General features: G+C 43.8%; 1 protein-coding gene across 1 annotated transcript; it reads left to right on the top strand.

The window, feature by feature from the left end:
- The first annotated feature begins 257 nt into the window (after positions 1–257).
- serinc3 (serine incorporator 3) lies at positions 258–24,173 on the top strand. The gene is made up of 10 exons (XM_079266376.1): positions 258–360; positions 7,213–7,374; positions 9,501–9,694; positions 15,290–15,369; positions 15,471–15,608; positions 15,908–16,077; positions 17,301–17,391; positions 18,605–18,806; positions 23,548–23,775; positions 23,935–24,173. The coding sequence occupies exons 1-10, from the start codon at positions 322–324 to the stop codon at positions 24,068–24,070; spliced, it is 1,440 nt and encodes a 479-aa protein (XP_079122502.1). The 5' UTR covers positions 258–321; the 3' UTR covers positions 24,071–24,173.
- The last annotated feature ends 377 nt before the right edge of the window (positions 24,174–24,550 follow it).

A 24,550-nucleotide genomic window follows, 5' to 3' on the forward strand; every position in this document is an offset into this window, starting at 1 on the left:
ACTTTCAACTACAATGATTTTATATTGATTAGATAAACAGGTCTAACCACAAGGCGCACGGCGTACAGTTCACGTCCACAGGTCAACGCCGTCATGACGTCACCCGCATTACGCCCTCTAGCCCCGGAGACGATCCGGGATTGACTGTGCACACTGAGCTCTGTTACCTGTCCATGTGGCGTCCTGCGCGGCCGCCTCAGACTCTTGACCTGCGGTGTGTTTGGACTCCACCCTGGAGGAACAGAGCACGTGCCAGGAGGAAGAACGCGGATCTACCGTACGGACTGTCCGCTCCTGCAACGGTACTGGATCTGAGCAGACATGGGAGCCGTTCTGGGAGCCTTTTCCCTCGCGAGCTGGGTGAGTTCTGCCAGTGCCGAGATTATTCACAACCACTGTTTATCATTGACGGGACAGGTAAGGTACGGTGACGTCATGAAGAGTGACCCGCAACAGGTAATATCACTCCAGCGCACAGTACACGCGCCAGACTCATTTCAAATGTCTGCTGTTCTAAGCCCCAGTCCTCCGCTGATAAGATACACAGCACGTCATTAAGTACTTGAGCTCGCGACTGTAGTTTATTGGTAACTTCTTCTCAATGCAGGACTTTTTCAATTATTCAGTTATTGAATCGTCTCATTCTGTCCCCGACAGCTTGCATTAGCGGGGACACGGAAAGACAAACTCCATTCAATTATCTCGCGCTTTTTTCTTTTCCTCACGTTGATTGAATAAACTTGAACTAGTATATGAAATATTTCCGTTTAGTGGTTATTTCTGCACTTGACCTGATTCGCTTTGATTTGATTTGATTCATTACGTGTCGTTTATATTTCCACAAAGCGAAATTTATTCTTGGTGACTCGGTAACACGTTCGAATAACCTCTGTTAAAGGCGTCTGTTATAAAGTGTTCTCACGTGAGGGACTGTAGACACAAGCCGAAGGCAAAGTACGGCGGTAATCATAACACGTGATTAATTGGATTAACTCATCGTGCGTTGATGTGGCATATCACACACATGATCAGGACAACAACGTCCGCAGTGAAGGAGAGAAGAGTTAGCGCTTTTTTCTTCAAGGCAAGTTTATTTGTATAGCACATTTCAACAACAAGGTAATTCAGGATCACAGCAGCAGAGTGGATAGTGCAAACGAACAACAGACATAAAAACCAGATCAAAACAAGTTTAATAAATAGGTAATAATCACACAGTAAAAGTAGTGCACTGAAAAGTAAAATAAGTATAACAAAGAAAGGTACTAAAAGGCACAAATAAGAAAGCTGAAGGGAAAGCTCAACAGTGAGCAGGAGAGCTGTAACAAGCTGCCACTCCTCAGGATTCATGCAGAAATAAATAAATAAACAAAACAATGGAAACATCACAAGTTGTCCAATAATCAGACATTCCTGGTATTAGGTGAATAGTGATTCAAAAGCAGAAAGAAGAAACATTCTCACAGGAGGATTTTATTTGATGAATAAATAAATCAATCCTGTGTGTGCTTCAGTAGAGGACTGTCACATCTGCGAAGCTCAAGCAAAAGTAAACACCACGTCTCAGTGGATTGTACTGTAATAAACCACCGGTCATGCACTGAAAAAAAATACTTTTTGGCCCTGTAATTATTACCTTGATTATTTTTGTAAATTTTACAAGAAATTATCATTCCAGTGCTTTTACTTTAAAATATCACCTTTTATTTAATGTGTTACTTGGTGTTTGTTTGTAATTATGTATCCTCATTTTTACAAGTACATTGTAATCATTCACACTAAGTAATATCTACTAAACTACTGTATTGAATGCACTACCTGACACAACAAAGTAAATTGTACTTTGGGTAATACAAGTGAAACCTGGCAACATATAGCGCGTACTCAGGGAGTGACGTCAGAGGAGAGTTAGCGCTTTTTTCTTCAAGGCAAGGCAAGTTTATTTGTATAGCACATTTCAACAACAAGGTAATTCAAAGTGCTTCACATAAAACCATTAAAAGCATCAAAACACAAGGCAAAAGAAAAGGAGATTTTAAAACAATTAAGAACATTCATTAAAACATTAAAAAACAGTGCAAGAAATAAAATGCAGGAGTAAAATGCAGAAATGCAGGAAATTTATGAATATATTAATTGAATGTGGTTCAATTAAAGGCAGCAGCAAACAGAAAAGTCTTCAATCTTGATTTAAATGAGCTGAGGGTCTCAGCAGACCTGCAGCTTTCTGGGACTTTGTTCCAGATATGTGGAGCAGAAAAACTGAACGCTGCTTCTCCATGTTTAGTTCTGACTCTGGGAACAGAAAGTAGACCGGTCCCAGACGACCTGAGGGGTCGGGATGGTTCATAAGGTAGCAGCAGATCAGAGATGTATTTTGGCCCTAAACCATTCAGTGCTTTGTAAACCAACAGCAGGATTTTAAAGTCAATTCTTTGTTGGACAGGAAGCCAGTGCAAAGACATCAGAACTGGGGTGATATGATCCACCCTCCTGGTCTTAGTGAGGACTCGAGCTGCAGCGTTCTGAATCAGCTGCAGCTTTCTGACGGACTTTTTACAGAGACCTGTAAACACACCGTTACAGTAGTCCAGTCTGCTGAAGATAAATGCGTGGACAAGTTTTTCCAAATCCTGTTGAGACATAAGTCCTCTAATCCTTGATATATTCTTCAGGTGATAGTAGGCTGATTTTGTAATTGTCTTGATATGGCTGTTCAGGTTGAGATCTGAATCCATAACTACACCTAGATTTCTGGCTTGGTTTGTGGGTTTTAACATCAGTGACTGAAGCTGAGCGGTGATTTTCAATTGTTCGTCCTTGGTACCAAAAACAATTACTTCTGTTTTATCTTTGTTTAATTGAAGAAAATTCTGGCACATCCAGTTGTTGATTTGTTCAATGCAGTTACCCAGCCCTTGTATGGGATTATAGTCCCCGGGTGACATAGTTATGTAGATTTGTGTGTCGTCTGCATAATTATGATAACACACTTTGTTGTTTTCCATAATCTGAGCTAGTGGAAGCATGTAGATGTTGAACAGAAGAGGCCCCAGTATTGAACCTTGGGGAACACCACATGTCATTTTAGTCAGCTCCGATGTGTAATGAGCCACAGACACAAAGTATTCTCGGCCCTTCAAGTAGGATTCAAACCAGTTAAGTGCTGTGCCAGAGAGTCCCACCCAGATGTTTAGTCTTTCTAGGAGTATGGCATGGTCGACCGTGTCGAATGCAGCACTGAGATCCAGTAACACTAAGACTGAACTTCTGCCATTGTCTATGTTTAAGTGGATGTCGTTGAAAACCTTAACAAGAGCAGTTTCAGTACTGTGGTGCTGTCGAAAGCCTGACTGGAAAACATCAAAGCAGTTATTTACGGTCAAGAAGTTGGTCAGCTGTTGGAAAACCGCTTTTTTAATTATTTTACTCAAAAATGGGAGGTTTGATATTGGCCTATAATTTTTCATCGTTGCGGAGTCTAAACTAGCCTTCTTTAGGAGTGGTTTAATAACTGCAGTTTTTAGGGCTTGTGGGAAGACACCTGAGAGAAGGGATGTGTTTACAATTTGTAAAAGATCAGTGGTCATGCAGTTTGAAATATCTTTGAAAAAGTGTGTTGGTAGAATATCCAAGCAGCAGGAGGATGACTTCAGATGTTGTATAATGTCTTCTAGGCTTCTACGGTCGATTGAATGAAATTGTGTCATGATATTTGAATGGATGTTATTCAGAGATCGGGACAACACATATCCTGTGGTTGATGTGGAGGCACTGACTGCTTCAGCGAAACAACGGAACAGCAGAAACAAGGACGGCAGCGTTTGACCTGAGGAGAGGAACTTCATGGACGGGAGCCATTGGGGTAGGTTATATGTTTAATTAATACTCTACGTTGCTGTTGAGCCTTCGGTCAAGTCTGTGTTTGAGTTGTGAACACTGAAGACTGGCGAACTGGTCAGTTTAGCGTGCTAGCTAGTTAGGCTATCATGCTAGCTAACTTGGGACAGCATTACAGACATGGCTCACGGCGCTACATTTTGTGGCTGTTTTTCGTGGTTTTGGTCGCGACTTTACAGGGTTCTCCCTTGAAAAGTTGTTGGCCTGGGGACACGGTGCTCGACCAGCTGCGGTCCGTCGACGAGGGGGAGGGGGAATTACTTCGGTTTTGTGAAGCCCACTTCTGCCACACAGGTGCTTTGCTGTGCTGAGTCACACACACAGCGCGCTCTCTCTCGGACATCCTCAAGTCCAGCCGAGGTCGAATGAGGGAAATGTGACAAGACAGGGAATCATAGCTGAGCCGTAACGAGCACACGGTCATGTGCTAAAATATATCCCATACATGGTGGAATTAGTGACTATAGAGCGAGTCTAATACACTTAACATTATTTTGTCACTATCATATTCTGACATATTTTTACAGTGACTTATATTTCTGTCATCAGTTTTAAACTTGTCTCTTATGTCTCTATCCAATGCGGTGTCCTTGATGATGAAGGCTGTGGGCATGAAACAAGGTTCCAGTACTGTGTTGAGTTAGTGCCACATATCAACATGACCAGGCCTGCTGTTTATCTCAGTATTAACGTCATGGTGACTTGTTTATGTGGGGATAAAACATGCTATCGATATGAAGATTTAAGCCAAATTCAGATTTAATGTTGTGTGTTCATGTTTTAACATAATTTCTCTATATATTTCACAGAATATTAAAGGACGTTCACGCTCAGCAAGTTGACATCAACAGTTGACTCAAGGTAAAATCAACTAAGTTAGTACTGTTATAGTTTAACTTGACATATACATTTGAAGTCGTAGTTTGTGTTGCTGCTCAATAGTACATTATACTGGCAGGACTACTGCATTAATTGTTTTAGCAAGGTACCTCATCTTGATCATGTTTTTTATTGTCTTTTGTTTCAGATCAATGAGGAGTTCAGAAGAATAACCACAGTTCATCTGGAGCGAACCTTTTTGTCGAAATTCGACAATTGCACTACCAACTTTCTGGAGATACTTGGGACAAAGGGCGGAGTTGCAGGAACCAAAGACCCATGCTGGATTCACCCAGCCTGGTAAAGTTTAGATAGCCTATATTAATATTATATAAAATGATGTTGGGCTCATATACACTGAGAATAGATACATAATGACGCATTTGAACACATTCAATATTTTTGTTAGTTTCCCCCACTATTGTCCTTTTTTGAGAACGCATCAGCCTCGAAGACATAAAAATGAACATTAGTAAATTTGAATTTCAAAGATGTCATTGAAGAGGACTATGCTCAACATGTCATGAAGATCCTTGTCATCCATGGAAATGCAACACAGAAAGGCTTCACTCCTGACAATGTGTTCGTCGTCATCGAGGGAAAAGAGGTTCTTGATGACTGTCAAAGTGTGGCAAAGGCTTCTGCTCATGGGCTTCATCTGTGTATCTAAGTGTTGTCAAGCAATACCCATCGTTTCTAATTAAAAGTGTTTGTTAAATGACTAAGCGTTTGTGTCCTTAAATTTGTTATTGGCAGCACTGATTTAGAAATGTTTTGTCTGCCAATGCCAACCAGATTATATATGTTGGTGTTGGTGTGTGTCAGTCAGCAGTGACCTCTTTCACAGTTCACAAGTAAAGCTGCTGCAGTTTAAAAGAAGATGTTTCATGTGTTGTAGAAGCCTTATGTTAAGACAATTTTATTAAATAACAGTAGCCCAGTTTAGAAAATGCAACAGTCATATTTGAACAGTTGTGTAGAGAAGTAGTAGATAAAAGATATATTGTGTAAATATTACTTAATATTTCTCAACAGAAAAAGTAAAGAAAAGCTCGTTAAATATACATGAAACACCTAATTGATTTTTACTGGGGTTTGTAATTAGATCCAAAGGTAGCCTGAGTAAAGATTACTATAAAAGGCTCAGTACATTTTATGTCGAAGGGAGAAATTTGCAAGTAAAAGTTACTTGCATATTTTGGATAAAAAACAATTCTTACTAGTAAGTAAACTTAACTTGAGAATTCCTGAGTAAAAATTGCTCAGAATGTCTGAGTGCAAATTGTTACCGAGCTTTTTTCAAGTAAATGTTACTTCTTTTTTTTTTCAGTGTGTGCTGCCTGCATGTAATGTGGCACACCCCGGCAGTCTGTGGTGGTGCTAAGCTGACCTTGTCTGGCTGTCAGGGGTATTAAGTTGTTGACAATCTTCCCGGGCCGCCTTTGTCTCTTGACTCCGCTCAGTTGTTGGTGTGGCAGAGAGTCACTGAACACACAGGCTGTTTGAGCGCTGTGCCGCTTTTTGTTCATTGAAGTGAAACAACTGAACAGTAATAGTCCTCTCCAAAGGGTCTGACTCAGATGTACCCCTCTGATTGTGACCTTTACATGATCACAATCAGTATTTGTCGCAATATAAGGGTTCTCTACAATATTCAGAGCATTATGATGGTATGATCATAATGGTAGATTAGTTCAAGAGTTGAAAGGCAGCGAGACTAATTATCAGATTGATGCAATCTTTTAGTTCAGACACAGACCCAAAGTCATCAGATGGTACTGCCTCGGCAGATGACTCTCAGATGATGGTCTTCTCCCTCATGTTGAATCTGATTCACCATACTGAACAAGCAGAGAGAAGCCATTAGCCTCAGCCTCCTGCCAATTAACAGAACAACATGGGAAGTGTGTTATGCTCTGATATCGCTCACTGCTCATGCTTTCACAGGGCGATGATGGTTCACTGTAAAATAAAATAAAAACAATTCCCACAAAGAAGATCACCAAAACTGAGTTTGCAACTAAAAGAGGCTGTTTGTCTGAAGAATGAATTCACATGCTCGCTGTTGAAACATTTGTTTCATACAAAACTAAGTTGAATTAGAAATTCAATTATGCGGCTCTGCTCCTGGCCCGGGGGAGGAGCCGGCTTTGGGGTGTGTCTGTCGCTGGTCGCTGCTGGAGTCCAAGCTGAAGAGAATCAGACACGCTAACTCTAAAGAAAGAGCCAATCTCCTCGCTGACGCCCTGGTTTGCTTATGAAGGTCATACAGGGGCATCAGTATTCAACTGAGACTGTTTCATAACCAGTTAAAAAGATCCTCGTACTTTAATTATATCATTCAGTAAACCTGCATGGCATCTGCATTTGATGTTTCTGCATATTTGTCTTTCACAGGTAGATGCTGAGTAGCATGCTTGTGTGTGTTCCCAGGTGCCGTGCCTGTGCAGCAGTGCAACCTGTCTGATGTGCAGCTGCTGCCCGAGCACCAGGAACTCCACGGTGACCAGGATCACCTACGCCTCCATCTTGCTGCTGGGGACCATCGTTGCCTGCATCATGCTGTCGCCGGGTGTGGATGAGCAGCTGAAAAGGGTACGAGTGGACTATGGAGATAAAGAATACATAGAGCGGACCTTTCTATTCACAGTAACGCTCTATTTCTGTGTCAAACAGAATGGGAAGTGATCATATGAGTGATCAAGTTGACTCATATTACACAGTGCTAATGTCAGCGAACACTATGCACAGGTTCAATATTGTTGCTTATTGTTCTCACTTAACAGTCAATGCAAATACCTCGTTATAGCTCTGAATGATATCCACCACACCAGGGGTTTTAAGGCTGATACAGATTTTCAAAATTAGAGCATGATATACTGCATAGACCAATGTTGTTGTTTTTATACAAACATACATTCATACAAATGTGAATGTATACATGCATTAACATTTTTGCCTCAAATTATCTGTCCAATCTGTACGCTCCAGGATGGGATCTAGGAAAATGTGTTTATCACCAAAGCAGCCAAGCTTTGTTAGCGGCTATTCTTCAATAAAACCTACTCATACTGAAGGGAGGAAGGGTTACAATGAAGAATAACAGAGGCTTTTATTGTGAAATGAAATGTGTATATCCTTCATTTGTGGACACACATATGGACACAGCGTTCTGATCTGATGCATCTTAATTGCATCCCCGTTTCCCTCACTGGAGGAAACCATGCGAGGAGAGAGGAAACAGGGAATATGTTTTCAGCTAGATGAGACGTCCTTTCCTTTGTATTGTCACGTGAAGCGACGTCTGTTTCTGATGACAGCTGATCACAGCTGGATCAGATGTTAGTCGGCTTTAACAGCTGGAGAGACGTTTGATAAGTTTGTGTCTGTTCACATGATCACTGTACTTAATAATAGTAACGAATAATACTAATAATAAAGACACACAGTAATCATCACTGCCAGAGTAGAAGTGTTTTCGCTCTGTAGCCTGTTACCTCTTTAACAAACTGCATTGAGTATTTATACACAGTCTGTGGTATTTATACACAGTCTGGTATTTATACTGTGTTCTGTTTATAAGTGCAGGACCGATTTCTACCAGTGGAATGCGTTTATATATTTATGAATTATTTGCGTCTGTACGTTTTGAAATTGTGATTGAGATGTCATCATTAAATAACCCAGAATATGATTATGGTTTCTCTTGAACTCTGTAATTCATTTATTAGGCTCCATGTTTCAGGTTAAACTTAAATGATAAAACTCATCAAACCCGACACTGGGGAATGATCAGTCTCACGCGACTGAATGAAATGATGACAAATGATGTAAAAAGTGTTTCAACTCTCCAGCTCTCTCTCACTTTAATTGTATTCATAATAAAAGTTATTGAGGGAAATATCAGATCATGAAAAGACAAATCTTTCTAATAAATGAAGAAAGTTGTTTGTAGTCTTATTTAAACCAGATGGTGAATCAGAAAACGAATCAAATATAAAGCTTGAGTTTAATCTCTGATCTGTCTTCACTCTGGTGTTAATCTGATCAGTCCGATCAGCTGCAGCATCCAATCACATAACTGATGAACAATGAGGGCTTGTCGGCCGTTAAAACACTTGCTGGAAGGCTGGTCTCGTGCGTCCTCGCTCATGGCTCCTCCTCCATCCCTCCTCCCTCCTCCATCCTCCATCCTCAGAGCAGAAATAAGAGCTTTGGGACGGCCGTCAATATGGCGCGCAGAACAACTTCCGGTATGGAAATGACCAATAAGAGACTTGGGATGTACCCAGAGTGTGTATCAGAGTAAAGCACAAAGACACAGAGAGAGGAGGTTTGAGACGAGGACATCTCACTCCAGAACGTCTAAAGTACCGATAGCAGAACCGCTAACTCTGGACCTCATCGACACTCTGGGTATTCAGTACTGTCTTATCGGTTCCCATTTAGAACCGGGTATCGGGGAGCAGCCCTACTTGTAACCTAAGTTAATGCTATCGTGAGGTGAAATGCTGATTGTACTAATAACCCTTTTCTGGATGAATTCACACAGAGCCACACACTGACTAACGGGGCTTTTTTGGTTAGATGTGTAAATTCGGGTTCATTACAGACTCGTTTAATTGCCCGGCACTATTCAGCATCCTAAGGAGTTCAGCTCCTGCTCATTTCAGCCCATCGTTTATAAATGTTCAAATGTGACCTCCTGTTATGTGCTGTAGATCCCAGGCTTCTGTGAAGACGGGGCTGGCTCTTCTATCCCCGGCCTGCAGGCTGACGTCAACTGTCAAATGTTCGTGGGCTACAAGGCAGTGTACCGCATCTGCTTTGGCATGAGTATGTGGTTCTTGGGGTTCGCCGTTCTTATGATTAACATCAAGAACAGCAGAGACCCTCGAGCAGCCATCCACAATGGGTAAGCACTGCAGTAACACACGATGCACTTCATTACCCACACGTTGCAGTGGTGTGTCTCCTTTCCTGCTTCTGTATTTAAAGGCTTTCAACCTCAACATTTACACTGCAGGTGTTTCATGCGTGGAAGGTGCAGAGACAGAGTAGGCCTACATCAAACACATTAACAGAAGACCTTTGTCTTCCTCTGTCCTCTGAGCATTTGTGCACTGCGACACTAGGTCAGAGGTGTTATAAGTTATACAACATGTTCTTCAGCAGATGGCCTTTGTCCTGCACACACTGTTGAAGTCCTTAGATTCGTCTACTACTTTACTTTAGTTTTTCAGATCGACAGCACGTTACTCATTTACCGATCTGGCCTCCATATCCATTTATCCACTTATCTCAATCAATTTGTACCCGCCTAGTTGTGGTCTGATGTAGCAACGTGTGCCTGCATGGGCCAGGCTGTATGGGACGTGTAGTGTTACGGTTAGACTGGTTGCTTGGGGGCTGTTAGCTCAGCGCCTTGAAATGTTTTCTTCAGGTTTATGAGTCAATATTTTTAAGGCAAGGCAAGGCAAGTTTATTTGTATAGCACATTTCAACAACAAGGTAATTCAAAGTGCTTCACATAAAACCATTAAAAGTATCAAAACATAAGGCAAAAGAAAAGGAGATTTAAAAACAATTAAAGAAACAGTGTAAGAAATAAAATTCAGTAGTAAAAAGTAAAGGAGATTTAAAACATACATTGAAACAATAATTGATGTCTCCCTGAGACATTACGCTGCACGCAATCAACCATACACTGCCGCAATTCTGCAATTACTCACACACAAACCACGTCTGGAAAAGATCTCTGCCGATCTGCGTTTTATAGTGTACGCCTTGCACGAACTCGGTCCCGGAGGAAATGGCGACATATTGTACACTTTCTAAATTTGAATCGATGTCTCCCTGAGACATTGCGCTGCACGCAATCAACCATACACTGCCGCAATTCTGCAATTACTCACACACAAACCACGTCTGGAAAAGATCTCTGCCGATCTGCGTTTTATAGTGTACGCCTTGCACGAACTCGGTCCCGGAGGAAATGGAGATATATTGTGCAGTCCTTTTAAAACCATTAAAAGCATCAAAACATAAGGCAAAAGAAAAGGAGATTTAACAGCAATTAAGAACAGTGTAAGACATAAAATACAGCAGTAAAATGCAGAAATGCAGGAAATTGATGAATATATTAATTGAATGTGGTTCAATTAAAGGCAGCAGCAAACAGAAAGGTCTTCAATCTTGATTTAAATGAGCTGAGGGTCTCAGCAGACCTGCAGCTTTCTGGGACTTTGTTCCAGATATGTGGAGCAGAAAAACTGAACGCTGCTTCTCCATGTTTAGTTCTGACTCTAGGAACAGATAGTAGACCGGTCCCAGACGACCTGAGGGGTCGGGATGGTTCTTAAGGTAGCAACAGATCAGAGATGTATTTTGGCCCTAAACCATTCAGTGCTTTGTAAACCAACAGTAGGATTTTAAAGTCAATTCTTTGTTGGACAGGAAGCCAGTGCAAAGACCTCAGAACTGGAGTGATGTGGTCCACCCTCCTGGTCTTAGTGAGGACTCGAGCTGCAGCGTTCTGAATCAGCTGCAGCTTTCTGACGGACTTTTTACAGAGACCTGTAAACACACCGTTACAGTAGTCCAGTCTGCTGAAGATAAATGCGTGGACAAGTTTTTCCAAATCCTGTTGAGACATAAGTCCTCTAATCCTTGATATATTCTTCAGGTGATAGTAGGCTGATTTTGTAATTGTCTTGATATGGCTGTTCAGGTTGAGGTCTGAATCCATAACTACACCTAGATTTCTGGCTTGGTTTGTGGGTTTTAACATCAGTGACTGAAGCTGAGCGGTGATTTTCAATTGTTCATTCTTCGTACCAAAAACAATTACTTCTGTTTTATCTTTGTTTAATTGAAGAAAATTCTGGCACATCCAGTTGTTGGTTTGTTCAATGCAGTTACCCAGCCCTTGTATGGGATTATAGTCCCCTGGTGACATAGTTATGTAGATTTGTGTGTCGTCTGCATAATTATGATAACACACTTTGTTGCTTTCCATAATCTGAGCTAGTGGAAGCATGTAGATGTTGAACAGAAGAGGCCCCAGTATTGAACCTTGGGGAACACCACATGTCATTTTAGTCAGCTCTGATGTGTAATCAGCCACAGACACAAAGTATTCTCGGCCCTTCAAGTAGGATTCAAACCAGTTAAGTGCTGTGCCAGAGAGTCCCACCCAGATGTTTAGTCTTTCTAGGAGTATGGCATGGTCGACCGTGTCGAATGCAGCACTGAGATCCAGTAACACTAAGACTGAACTTCTGCCATTGTCTATGTTTAAGTGGATGTCGTTGAAAACCTTAACAAGAGCAGTTTCAGTACTGTGGTGCTGTCGAAAGCCTGACTGGAAAACATCAAAGCAGTTATTTACGGCCAAGAAGTTGGTCAGCTGTTGGAAAACCGCTTGTTCAATTATTTTACTTAAAAATGGGAGGTTTGATATTGGCCTATAATTTTTCATCGTTGCGGAGTCTAAACTAGCTTTCTTTAGGAGCGGTTTAATAACTGCAGTTTTTAGGGCTTGTGGGAAGACACCTGAGAGAAGGGATGTGTTTACAATATGTAAGAGATCAGTGGTCATGCAGTTTGAAATATTTTTGAAAAAGTGTGTTGGTAGAATATCCAAGCAGCAGCAGGATGACTTCAGATGTTGTATAATGTCTTCTAGGCTTCTACGGTCAATTGAATGAAATTGTGTCATGATATTTGAATGGATGTTATTCAGAGATTTAAGTCAACCACCACAACAGATATCTCCCAATGCAAATGTATAGTAACTCACGTGCAGGCAAAAACAAGCCAGTCCGTATTGTCCACTTAATCAGGAAAACAAAATATTATTTTCTTTCCAGTTCAGTTCAACAAAAATAAGGGAAATATTTTCTCATTGCTTTTACCGGAGTGCCTGAGAGTCTCGTGAGTCCAGTCCAGTCCAGTCCAGTCCATCTTCCTGTCTTATGTCAGGAAGATGCTATTTCCAGCATCCGTAGCAGGCAGCTCCAAGGCCCGAAGAACTCTCAGGATTCACTTGACTGGAGGATTCAGTACGAGCACCACACACATATATCTGTAATGCGGACTTTAAAGAAGAAAAACAAAGAAAACAGATGCCAGCCTTCTGCTCCGACAGGACGATCGAATCACTTCCTCGTACCACTTTGCCAACCCGGATTTCCGCATCGTCACCATTTTAAAAGAAGGGCATTGAGGGCATTTGTTTACGAGCGGGGTATGTCCGTGACAGGGCTGTGTGATGAATTAACATGTGATAACCTCCCGTGGTAGTGATAGCTACAGTAGACTACACGATAAACAATCTTTTACGTCTGTGTTTTTAGTCAGTGTCCCACGCAACCATTGAGTGGTCATATTCAGGCCTGTGAAACAGGCTGCTGTGAGTTGTCCGTGTGGGAGCCTACTTGTAAAAATGCTGTTATTATTTTTGCTTGACTGAATGCTAAGCAACTTTTGTGTTGCCTTTACAATGTTTTTATGTTGACTAAATAATTGAAAAGGCAACAATTAGTCATTGTAAACAGATTCTGGATTTATACGTAAGAAACGGGAGAAGATTTGGCCATCGGCAGTTTTCTGGTTTAGTTTTTGGTTTAGAATAGTACTGAATAGTCACGTCCAAGTGGACTTTGGTTGAATGTAGGTGAACAGTCCGTGTGGAGAGCAGAGGAGGTGGATCGCATTGGCTGAAATGTAATTTATGAACCCGCCGGCTATCGTCTGACCATGATTTAGCTTTTTATTGGATTAAAATGAGCTTGTCAACTGGCTAATTGTGAAAGAACCCGGTCGTACACCTCCAACTCCAGTCTCATCTTACGTTTTTTATCGGACTGTAAACAATGAGCAGCGCACAGAAAAGTAATTCTGAAAACAAATGATCATCAAACTCATTTTAGTTCATGGGCCACAGACAGACAATTTGAACTCAAGTGGGCCGGACCAGTAAAACCATGACTACACCTCCAAAGGTTTCCCTTTCTTTTAGTGTAAAGAAGTACAAGTACATTCTGAAGAGTGTGTAGGTGAAGCATTAGGTCTTTTTAATTTGACTCATTTAGCGGCTGGCTAATTCGCTAATTGCTAATTCCACATTACACTGGTTACCGAAATTGAGAGAAAAGCGCTTCGGAGACGGGTTAGGGTTGGAATACGAGTAACTACTGCTCGCAAGCTGGCGCCCAGCTCTCCTCCTGGTGAAGTAGTCTCCCAGCGGTGGGCAGTGAGGATCAAGAAACAGTAAATTCATCAAATTCAGGCCATACAACTGTTTACCAAGGTACTGTAGCTAGCTGTCATCTGCTCATATTTGGTCATATTTGTTGACGCTGCGTCAAGGTCATATGGAAGTGGCCGTGGTTACATCTCAGCCACATGCCCACCTTTGGGGATTGTTGAAAATGCTGAAGTGGGTGGACTTAGGCTCAGACCTGGGGGTGAAGTTACACTTTAACCTCTGTGAAGAAATAGGACGTGGTTGTTGCCACTTTTCTCCTTTTTGACCAATAGTGCACTTTATGGAAACATTTGAATTAATGTTCAAACACGTTGGTCATCCAGTGGACACTTCATCGGTGCGGCAGTATGTTTATATCTCCTAAAGTTGCTCACTTGGTCTGTGTGGTGGAAATGATTTATTTCCTTGCAGAGAAATTAATAAATAAACAATGATACAAAGACCAGTTGTCTTTTATGTATTTAATTTAATTTAATTTATGATACTATATTGATCCCGGAAGGGGAATGTGTCTCTGCATTTGACCCATCCCTGTATATAGGGAGCAGTGGGCTGCCAATGACAGGCGCCCGGGGAGCCTATAGGGGTTCAGTATCTTGCTCAATGACACTTTGACACGTCCCAGTCAAGGATCGAACCGTTGACCCTGCGGTTACCAGACAACCCTCTTAACCTAGTGAGCCCCTAACTGCATGAGATTATTATAAAGTGTACGGGTCTGTAAAGACGTAAAGAAGAATAGAACCCATTTTTATTAACATATCCGGAGGTGAGAGGTCAGGGGACCCCTGTGAAAATGGCCATGCTAGTTCTTCCCTCACCAAGATCTGGAGTGTTATTTAGCCTCCTTCCCGACAAGCTAACATGACATAATTGGTACCTAATGGATTCATCAGGTCGTCTAGTTTCATATGATGTCCCAAGCCAGCTACAGCCTCTTAGAGACCGTTATGTCGGCCAATAAAACAGAATAATGCAAGCTAGCTAGATGGCTTTACATCGCAGCTTTGGCCTATTGCTGGAGTATTGGATATGTAGTGGTTAATAAACAGTCCAGTGCACAGTAACCACATGGTTCCTCTGCTGACCACTCTGCAGCTCCAATTGTTTGTCTCACATATAAACCTTGCATCATGTTATTCTGTTGTTGAAAGTGGCAAGTGATGACATCGTGAGGATCACGAGATAGAACTCTAAAATGTATGTTTATGTACATTCGACTGTGTCATTTGTTTTCAGATTTTGGTTCTTTAAGTTTACTGCCTTGATGGCCATTACAGTCGGTGCCTTTTACATTCCAGATGGGCCTTTTACTTACAGTAAGAACTTTATCTTTTAAGTTTTTGCCATCTCAGATCTTGACAGACACAGAGTTGTGACACTGCATGACAGAGGAGTAATTGAATGTCTGTCGTCGCAGCGTGGTTTGTCGTGGGCTCCGGTGGAGCTTTCTGTTTCATTCTGATCCAGCTGGTGCTGCTGGTGGACTTCGCCCACTCCTGGAACGAGTCCTGGGTGGACAAGATGGAGACTGGCAACTCCAGGTGCTGGTATGCAGGTCAGCGACTCAAGCTGTGGCACAAACACATGCTGCTTACAACTGTGTTTTGAGTGTGTACTTTCAAAGAACAGAATGAAACATGCAGACTCAAATTTGTTGCTTTTTTAAATTTGGGGTGTTGATGGACATGACACTTTAATGATGCAAAACACAATGGAAAACTGAAAGAAACATTTAAAGACTGGGTGCTGGGACTGAACACTTGAAATTAGAAATATAGTTTACTTATACACTTCGTGATAAGTTTCAGGCTATTTTTGTATCAGATATTTACCTTTTCTACCTTTGGTTTTCAGCTTTGCTGGCGGTCACGATCCTCAACTACATCCTGTCATTTACTGCTGTCGTGCTGTTCTTCGTCTTCTACACCAAGCCTGATGGATGCTTCATAAACAAGTTCTTCATCAGCTTCAACATGTTGTTCTGCACCGTGGTCTCTGTTGTCTCTGTGCTGCATAAAGTACAGGTAAAGTACTTCAGGCAGGCGTGAGCAGTCGTTCGATGCAACAATACAAAGATGTGCCGGGCTTTTGAGATACACAAAGTGGAAAAACAGCAGAGTATGCTTTAGGGCGGGGCTCCCTTGTGATTGACAGGTCGCTAACACGGCGTTGTCCGCTCTGGGAGTTGTCCGTGTTTTTGTCTTAAACTTTAACCCTTTTACGCACGCTACATCCACACTAATACGTTTTCATTTAAAACCGCGGTCTTAAAACAAAAACCATCTCTGTCCACACGGTTCCAGCACTGTTTTCTCAATGACTTCGGTCCATATTATGCCTGAAAACGAATATCACATGACTATTCACGTACACTGGGCATGCGGGTGCCGGTGTAAACAGGAAGTAGATTGGTTCTTTGGTTTCAGAAAATACAACAGAGTATCATGGTAGTCTTCAATAATATAAGGTCGTGCTTGATACTTAAGATCTTCCCCTATAAACTCAAACATACAAATTTCATGGAAACAAAACAAGTTTTACACACATGTCCACAAGAAAGCTCAGAAAGGGCTGTATTTCTTAAGGAAATAAAAATAAATGCCCCTGCCATGTTCTTGTTAACCTTTTAGAGAGGAGCAGTAGAATGCATCCTGACTGGAAATATTACAAGCTGGCAAGGGATGTGCACGACCCAGGACAGGAGGGCATTTCAGCTTGAATTGCCTGAGCAGAGCCCAATGGTTATCAAAAGGCAATACCCAGCCACCCCCGGTATCAGCTGCTTTAACACCAGACTACAGAGCAGCTTCTTTCCTCTGGCTGTAAGACGCCGCAGCTCATCCTCCACACCCATAAATACATGACATGGAACTTTCTGCTACGCTGGTTTTACACATTATTGTACCAGCGTCTTTTGCACTACCCTCATTCCCACCAAACCAAAGGCTCTCCTGGTATATATGGATTTGTATATAAGTAACTATGGACATTGTTTTATTCAATTTTATTCTATTCTAAGATGTATATTTGTATTTATGTTCTTTGTGTTGAACTGAACATTGGATCACAACCTATTCCCAAGCCTTGACAAAATAATCTCAACTCAATGTCCACTCACTGGCATTTTCCATACTTTCAGCCACATTTTACATTCTTCATCAGTGAATGGAGTTTGCTCAGTTATCATGGAGTATTCCACGTTATGAATGTATGAATTTCTGACTGTTTTATCTGTGTTTGTCCAAAGGAGTCTCAGACACGTTCAGGTCTTCTCCAGTCCTCCATCATCACCCTGTACACCATGTATCTGACCTGGTCCGCCATGACCAATGAGCCTGGTGAGGATGTTTGCTGGTTGCCTGAAATGTTGCTTTAAACAATCATGCAGTTATGAATTAGCAGGAATAACCATCCATTAGCCCCAAACAAGAAACCGAACATGTTTCCGTCCTTGGCACTGTTGTTATGCATTGTTGCAGTCATTTGAAATAGCATCCTTTTTATGCCATATGAGTATGAATTATTGCTTCTGTTAGTAATGCGTTTGGTTGTTCTTTTCAAAATGCATGATGTGTGTTGTGGCAGTGCAACATGCCGTAGTTAATTGATTCCTCCATAGAATGTGCAAAGGTATCCACGCTCAAAGCATTGCATTTGATTTGGAAGAGTTTAAATATCATTTTCAAGCTACTTTCATGGATCTCATGCCTTGTGCTCACAGAAGCAAGGGGGCCGGCAGGGTAACTTTTGGAGTGATATAATATTTTTCATGAAGTAAAGCCTAAATTGTATAGTAGTGTATTTCTTTCTCCAAAGTTATACTTCAAACAAGCCAAACAATATTAGTCACTGTCTCCCACTGACTACTGCAATAGTACTGAAAGTTGAGTTGAGAAGCTCAACAGTCACAGAACATGTCACTTAGTTTGGTTACTTATAGCTCTTTCTCTCGTCTATAGTCTCAATCTCTAGTTTCAGGTATTCTGCAACACAGCATGATGTTCATTTAGTAAATGATGGTCCATTTAGAGTCAAACAGACCATAAAGCAGAGTATGCTTTAGGGCGGGGCTACCTTGTGACTGACAGATCGCTACCACAGCGTTGTCCGGTCTGAGTTTTTGTGTTAGAACGTCGTCATTTTCAGTTCAAAGTTAATTGTAGTATTTTGGTTGCCTGAAAATATGTAATTCAGCATACTTAGCTCCACCCTCGCGATTCACTTCTGGTAAAAAAAGAAGATGCCGATGTCAAAAAAAAGGCTAAACTCAAGGCTTCAAAACCGTAGTCCACAAACAAATGGGTGACATCACAGTGACTACATCCACGTCTGATATACAGTCTGTGGTGCCCTTTAAATGGTTAAATCTGTTATTTTTGAGAAAAGAGTGCCCCCTAACAATTTTTAACAGCCCCTTCATCCTGTCACTTCATCCTTGCGCCTTGCTTGGGTAAAAAGGTGGTTTGTAACGCGGCTCAATACTCAGAATCAGCCTCTGTCACCATTTCTAGCTGTAGATTTAAACATTGTACTCTTCTCTCCTGCTCTCAGACCAAGAATGTAACCCCAGCCTACTGAGAATCTTCCAGCAGATTGCGGTCCCCACCCCTGCCCCACTGGAGATGGAGAACCAGACAGCCGTAGTGATCATCGGCACAGAGGAACCAGTCCTGACAACTCCATACCTGCAGTGGTGGGACGCCCAGAGCATCGTGGGACTCTCTATATTCGTCCTGTGCATCCTCTACTCAAGGTGAGACAAGAAACAATGCGACCATCCCGGTGTCAGTCTTCGGTCACAAACTCATGACTAAGTCTAGAAATGTTCTCATGACATGACGTGACGGTTCTGGTTAAGTCAGACACGTTTTCAAAGAGCAAAGAAAGCTTTGCCTCGTTTCCACTGAGATGATTTAATTAGGATGGGCTGTCTATGGGAAACTGTACAAATGTTTGTCACAAGACTCTCTTTACTGCTCAGCACATGCAAGCCCTCTTCACTGTCATAAACAAATGCATGAAATACAAAAGAAATAAAATGATGTGACAAAACACTTATTCATCATTTATTAACGTATAATTCCTTCTCCATTTCAAAACGAATGAAGTAAACTGAGTTTCAAAGTTTAGTCTCACCTCAATTTCTATTTAGTTTCTGTTCTGGAGCTTTCAGTCATATCTTATGATCTTTACATTATAATACAGTCATTTTCATCTGCCAGCTCCCTTTTCCAAGGTCATGAATGATTCTTCAAACTCAACTTTTTAGCCAACAATGTGGAAAAGTATTTCAAGCACTCACGGAGAAAAAGAGTCACGGCTGCTACGAGGAACTTTCATGTTGTGTTGATGTTGGTGGTCCCTGTGGACAAGAGTCCCTTCAGAAAACCTCTCATGTTACTGCAGCAGGGTCTGACAGTCTGCTCCTCTCAGTCCTGGTTCTCCCGTGCCTCCCTTCCCTTCAGGGGGCCCAGCAATACCCTCCAGCAGCTTAGTGTCGGTGTCGGCTTCCAGCGAGGACAGAAGGAGAGGAGAAGCTCTGCTCCTGGAGGAGGAGGAGGAGACGCTGCTCCTGGAGGAGGGGGAGGAGACGCTGCTCCTGGAGGAGGGGGAGGAGACGCTGCTCCTGGAGGAGGGGGTCTGTCCTCGGTGGACCGGTCTCTGCTGGAGGATCTGGGTCTGTCTACGGTGGACTGGTCTCTGCTGGAAGGTCTGTCCTCGGTGGACCGGTCTCTGCTGGAGGATCTGGGTCTGTCCTCGGTGGACCGGTCTCTGCTGGAGGATCTGGGTCTGTCTACGGTGGACTGGTCTCTGCTGGAAGGTCTGTCCTCGGTGGACCGGTCTCTGCTGGAGGATCTGGGTCTGTCCTCGGTGGACCGGTCTCTGCTGGAGGATCTGGGTCTGTCCTCGGTGGACCGGTCTCTGCTGGAGGATCTGGGTCTGTCCACGGTGGACTGGTCTCTGCTGGAGGATATGGGTCTGTCGACGGTGGACTGGTCTCTGCTGGAGGATCTGGGTCTGTCCTCGGTGGACCGGTCTCTGCTGGAGGATCTGGGTCTGTCCTCGGTGGACCGGTCTCTGCTGGAGGATCTGGGTCTGTCCACGGTGGACTGGTCTCTGCTGGAGGATCTGGGTCTGTCCTCGGTGGACCGGTCTCTGCTGGAGGATCTGGGTCTGTCCACGGTGGACCGGTCTCTGTTGGAGGATCTGGGTCTGTCCACGGTGGACCGGTCTCTGCTGGAGGATCTGGGTCTGTCCACGGTGGACTGGTCTCTGCTGGAGGATCTGGGTCTGTCCACGGTGGACTGGTCTCTGTTGGAGGATCTGGGTCTGTCCACGGTGGACCGGTCTCTGCTGGAGGATCTGGGTCTGTCCACGGTGGACTGGTCTCTGCTGGAGGATCTGGGTCTGTCCACGGTGGACTGGTCTCTGTTGGAGGATCTGGGTCTGTCCACGGTGGACCGGTCTCTGCTGGAGGATCTGGGTCTGTCCACGGTGGACTGGTCTCTGTTGGAGGATCTGGGTCTGTCCACGGTGGACTGGTCTCTGCTGGAGGATCTGGGTCTGTCTACGGTGGACTGGTCTCTGCTGGAAGGTCTGTCCTCGGTGGACCGGTCTCTGCTGGAGGATCTGGGTCTGTCCTCGGTGGACCGGTCTCTGCTGGAGGATCTGGGTCTGTCCACGGTGGACTGGTCTCTGCTGGAGGATCTGGGTCTGTCCACGGTGGACTGGTCTCTGTTGGAGGATCTGGGTCTGTCCACAGTGGACCGGTCTCTGCTGGAGGATCTGGGTCTGTCTACGGTGGACTGGTCTCTGCTGGAAGGTCTGTCCTCGGTGGACTGGTCTCTGCTGGAGGATCTGGGTCTGTCCTCGGTGGACCGGTCTCTGCTGGAGGATCTGGGTCTGTCTACGGTGGACTGGTCTCTGCTGGAAGGTCTGTCCTCGGTGGACCGGTCTCTGCTGGAGGATCTGGGTCTGTCCTCGGTGGACCGGTCTCTGCTGGAGGATCTGGGTCTGTCTACGGTGGACTGGTCTCTGCTGGAAGGTCTGTCCTCGGTGGACCGGTCTCTGCTGGAGGATCTGGGTCTGTCCACGGTGGACTGGTCTCTGCTGGAGGATCTGGGTCTGTCCACGGTGGACTGGTCTCTGCTGGAGGATCTGGGTCTGTCCACGGTGGACTGGTCTCTGTTGGAGGATCTGGGTCTGTCCACGGTGGACTGGTCTCTGCTGGAGGATCTGGGTCTGTCCACGGTGGACTGGTCTCTGTTGGAGGATCTGAGTCTGTCTATGGTGGACTGGTCTCTGCTGGAAGGTCTGTCCTCGGTGGACCGGTCTCTGTTGGAGGATCTGGGTCTGTCCACGGTGGACCGGTCTCTGTTGGAGGATCTGAGTCTGTCCACGGTGGACCGGTCTCTGTTGGAGGATCTGGGTCTGTCCACGGTGGACCGGTCTCTGTTGGAGGATCTGGGTCTGTCCACGGTGGACCGGTCTCTGTTGGAGGATCTGAGTCTGTCCACGGTGGACCGGTCTCTGTTGGAGGATCTGGGGCTGTCCACGGTGGACCGGTCTCTGTTGGAGGATCTGGGTCTGTCCACGGTGGACTGGTCTCTGCTGGAGGATCTGGGTCTGTCCACGGTGGACTGGTCTCTGTTGGAGGATCTGGGTCTGTCCACGGTGGACCGGTCTCTGCTGGTGGATCTGGGTCTGTCCACGGTGGACCGGTCTCTGCTGGAGGATCTGGGTCTGTCCACGGTGGACCGGTCTCTGCTGGTGGATCTGGGTCTGTCCACGGTGGACCGGTCTCTGCTGGAGGATCTGGGTCTGTCCACGGTGGACCGGTCTCTGCTGGTGGATCTGGGTCTGTCCACGGTGGACCGGTCTCTGCTGGAGGATCTGGGTCTGTCCACGGTGGACCGGTCTCTGCTGGTGGATCTGGGTCTGTCCACGGTGGACCGGTCTCTGCTGGAGTCTGAGCTGAAGGAGGTTCTGGTGAACCTGCATGATTTGGCAGGAATCCGACCCAGTGGCACCGATGACGAGCATTAAGAATAACTCTATAGAAACAGACCATCTTCTCTCTGACGCTCTTGTTTACTGAAGTAGATCTGTTAACAATAATAACCACTTAAAAGTACCTCATAGTAACTTTAAAAATCGAATATTCTATGTCAGGGGTGTCAAACTCATTTCCACTCTGAGCCACATCAGCATCACGGTCCCTCAAAGGGCCGGTTGTAACTGTAAGACTGTATAACTAACTTCTCCTAACATATTGTTAAATAACTCTCTCTGCATTTGATTATTGTTTATTCAAGTGTAAAAATATTGTACATGCAGTTATATAAATAAAAAATTATATTTAAGCACATTTCTGTTATTATAACATAAATCATTTTAATTGAGGGTTAAGAAACCCACATGACTCTATCAAAGATCAAACTATTAAAGAAAATAACAAAGACAAATATCAAACACAAGTTATGACATTAACTTTGTTCAGAGCTGTTTGTGTCACCTCTCTGCATCACTAATGTTCCTCCCTGTCGTCGTCCTGTGCATGCAGCTACATCCAAGAGCTCCTCACTGAGAGTCAGGTCTGATGAACATGGATAGATGATGTATCCGTGTTGTCTGTGCTTTCATCAACAGTTCATTAGAAACACAAGTACCTGCTCGTCTCTTAGCTAGCTGTGTTGTTAGATTGCTGCTAGTTCATGAACTCGGTCTGCGATGGTGTTTCTTCACAAACTGACATTTGTAAAAGTCTGTATCTGGTCGGAGCTCTGCTCACATACCTTCAGCATGCACTGGGCTGTAGCTGTGTCAATATATTCTGCTGTGATTGCAGTCTGCCTTTTAATTCTTGGACAGTTTGATGTTTTTCTCGGAGGCTAAATTTAGCTCCGTGTTTGGTGTCAAAATGCCGACGTGAATTGTATCCTTCATCACCGACACGCCTCATAACACAGAAGACAGACACGTTTTTCTCCTTGAAGCACAAACATGTATTTCCCATCTTTCATTACATTTTCTTCCCTCTGCATCAATTGTTCTCTTCGTGGACATTTTGGGATTATTTGTCGATCTTTTTCAATCGTTGGAAAACCACTTTACGGGCTGTTGCCTCTCCTGTCCACCTGATGTGATAGTTTTAATGTCGGTACACAGACAACATGCAATCTCATGATTTCAACTTTCTATCTCATGATTTCGACCATGGGGATACTTTTATTTTCAAGTCTAACTTTAAATTATTTTTCCAAAAAAAAAAAAAAAATAGCTACTAGATGGACCAGAACAGCTACTAGATGGACCTGAGGTGAAATTGTTTTGTCAATCTGAACTTTGCTCGTGTGGCTAAAGAAAGAGATTTTAAGTCACCAACCACCTGTCAGTATGATAAATGATGTTGTGGTGTGCACTTCAGGCCCATTGCAAACACAAAGCACAGTTTGGACACACATTATCCATTTATCTCTTTATTCTTCCCTCAGTATTCGTTCGTCCAGCACCAGCCAGGTGAACAAGCTGACCATGGCCTCCAAAGACTCGGCCATCCTGGCTGAGGGCGGCAGTAGCCCTGACCTCTCAGAGGAGTCCACAGGACCCAGGCGGGTGGAGGACAATGAGCGTGACATGGTCCAGTACAGCTACTCCTTCTTCCACTTCATGCTCTTCCTGGCCTCACTTTACATTATGATGACCCTCACCAACTGGTACAGGTCAGTCCTCCCCTTCCCAACACAGCCTATATATCCATCCAGCTGCATAAAACAGTTTGACAGATGTTGGATCTTTTACAAAAACAATGTAGAGCAACTTTAGACACAAAGTACACACTGAAGACTGAGAGACCTTTTGTCGTGTTCGGTTCTTGACAGCCCGGATGCAGACTACACCATAACCAGCAAGTGGCCAGCAGTGTGGGTGAAGATCACCTCCAGCTGGGTGTGCTTGGCCCTGTACATGTGGACCCTGGTGGCCCCCATGATCCTCACCAACCGAGACTTCAGCTGATCAGGACTCTACCCTCAAACCAGAGACTCCGACCACATTGCCTACGTCTTAATCTCAAAAAAAGAGTTTCATTGTCTCGTCATAGAGTACTGCAGGAACCAGGAAGTTGGCCTCGCACTGGTTCCTTCAACAACAACAAACAAACGTTTATTATCATGAACATGTTTTTGTTCAGCAAGATCATTTTCACAAATGAATGTAACTTTATGATTTTTGAAGCTTGAATGCAATACGCAGAAGTATAAAGTTTACGTTAGGCCAAACAAACTACTCCGCGGTCACGTGACTAGGAACCGCCTTTTAAAGACGTTTAACGTTAACGTCTCCACAGCTTGTCGACCAGTAGAAGTATACAGTAGTATGAAACAGAAACACATTTGTATTTGTATTCAAGCTTCTTGAGGAAATGTACATTCCACCACTGAATCAGTGGTGTATAGTAACGAAGTAGAAATACTTCGTTACTGTACTTAAGTAGTT

This window comes from Melanostigma gelatinosum (assembly GCF_949748355.1).
Source record: "Melanostigma gelatinosum genome assembly, chromosome: 3".
NCBI classification, from domain to species: Eukaryota; Metazoa; Chordata; class Actinopteri; order Perciformes; family Zoarcidae; genus Melanostigma; species Melanostigma gelatinosum.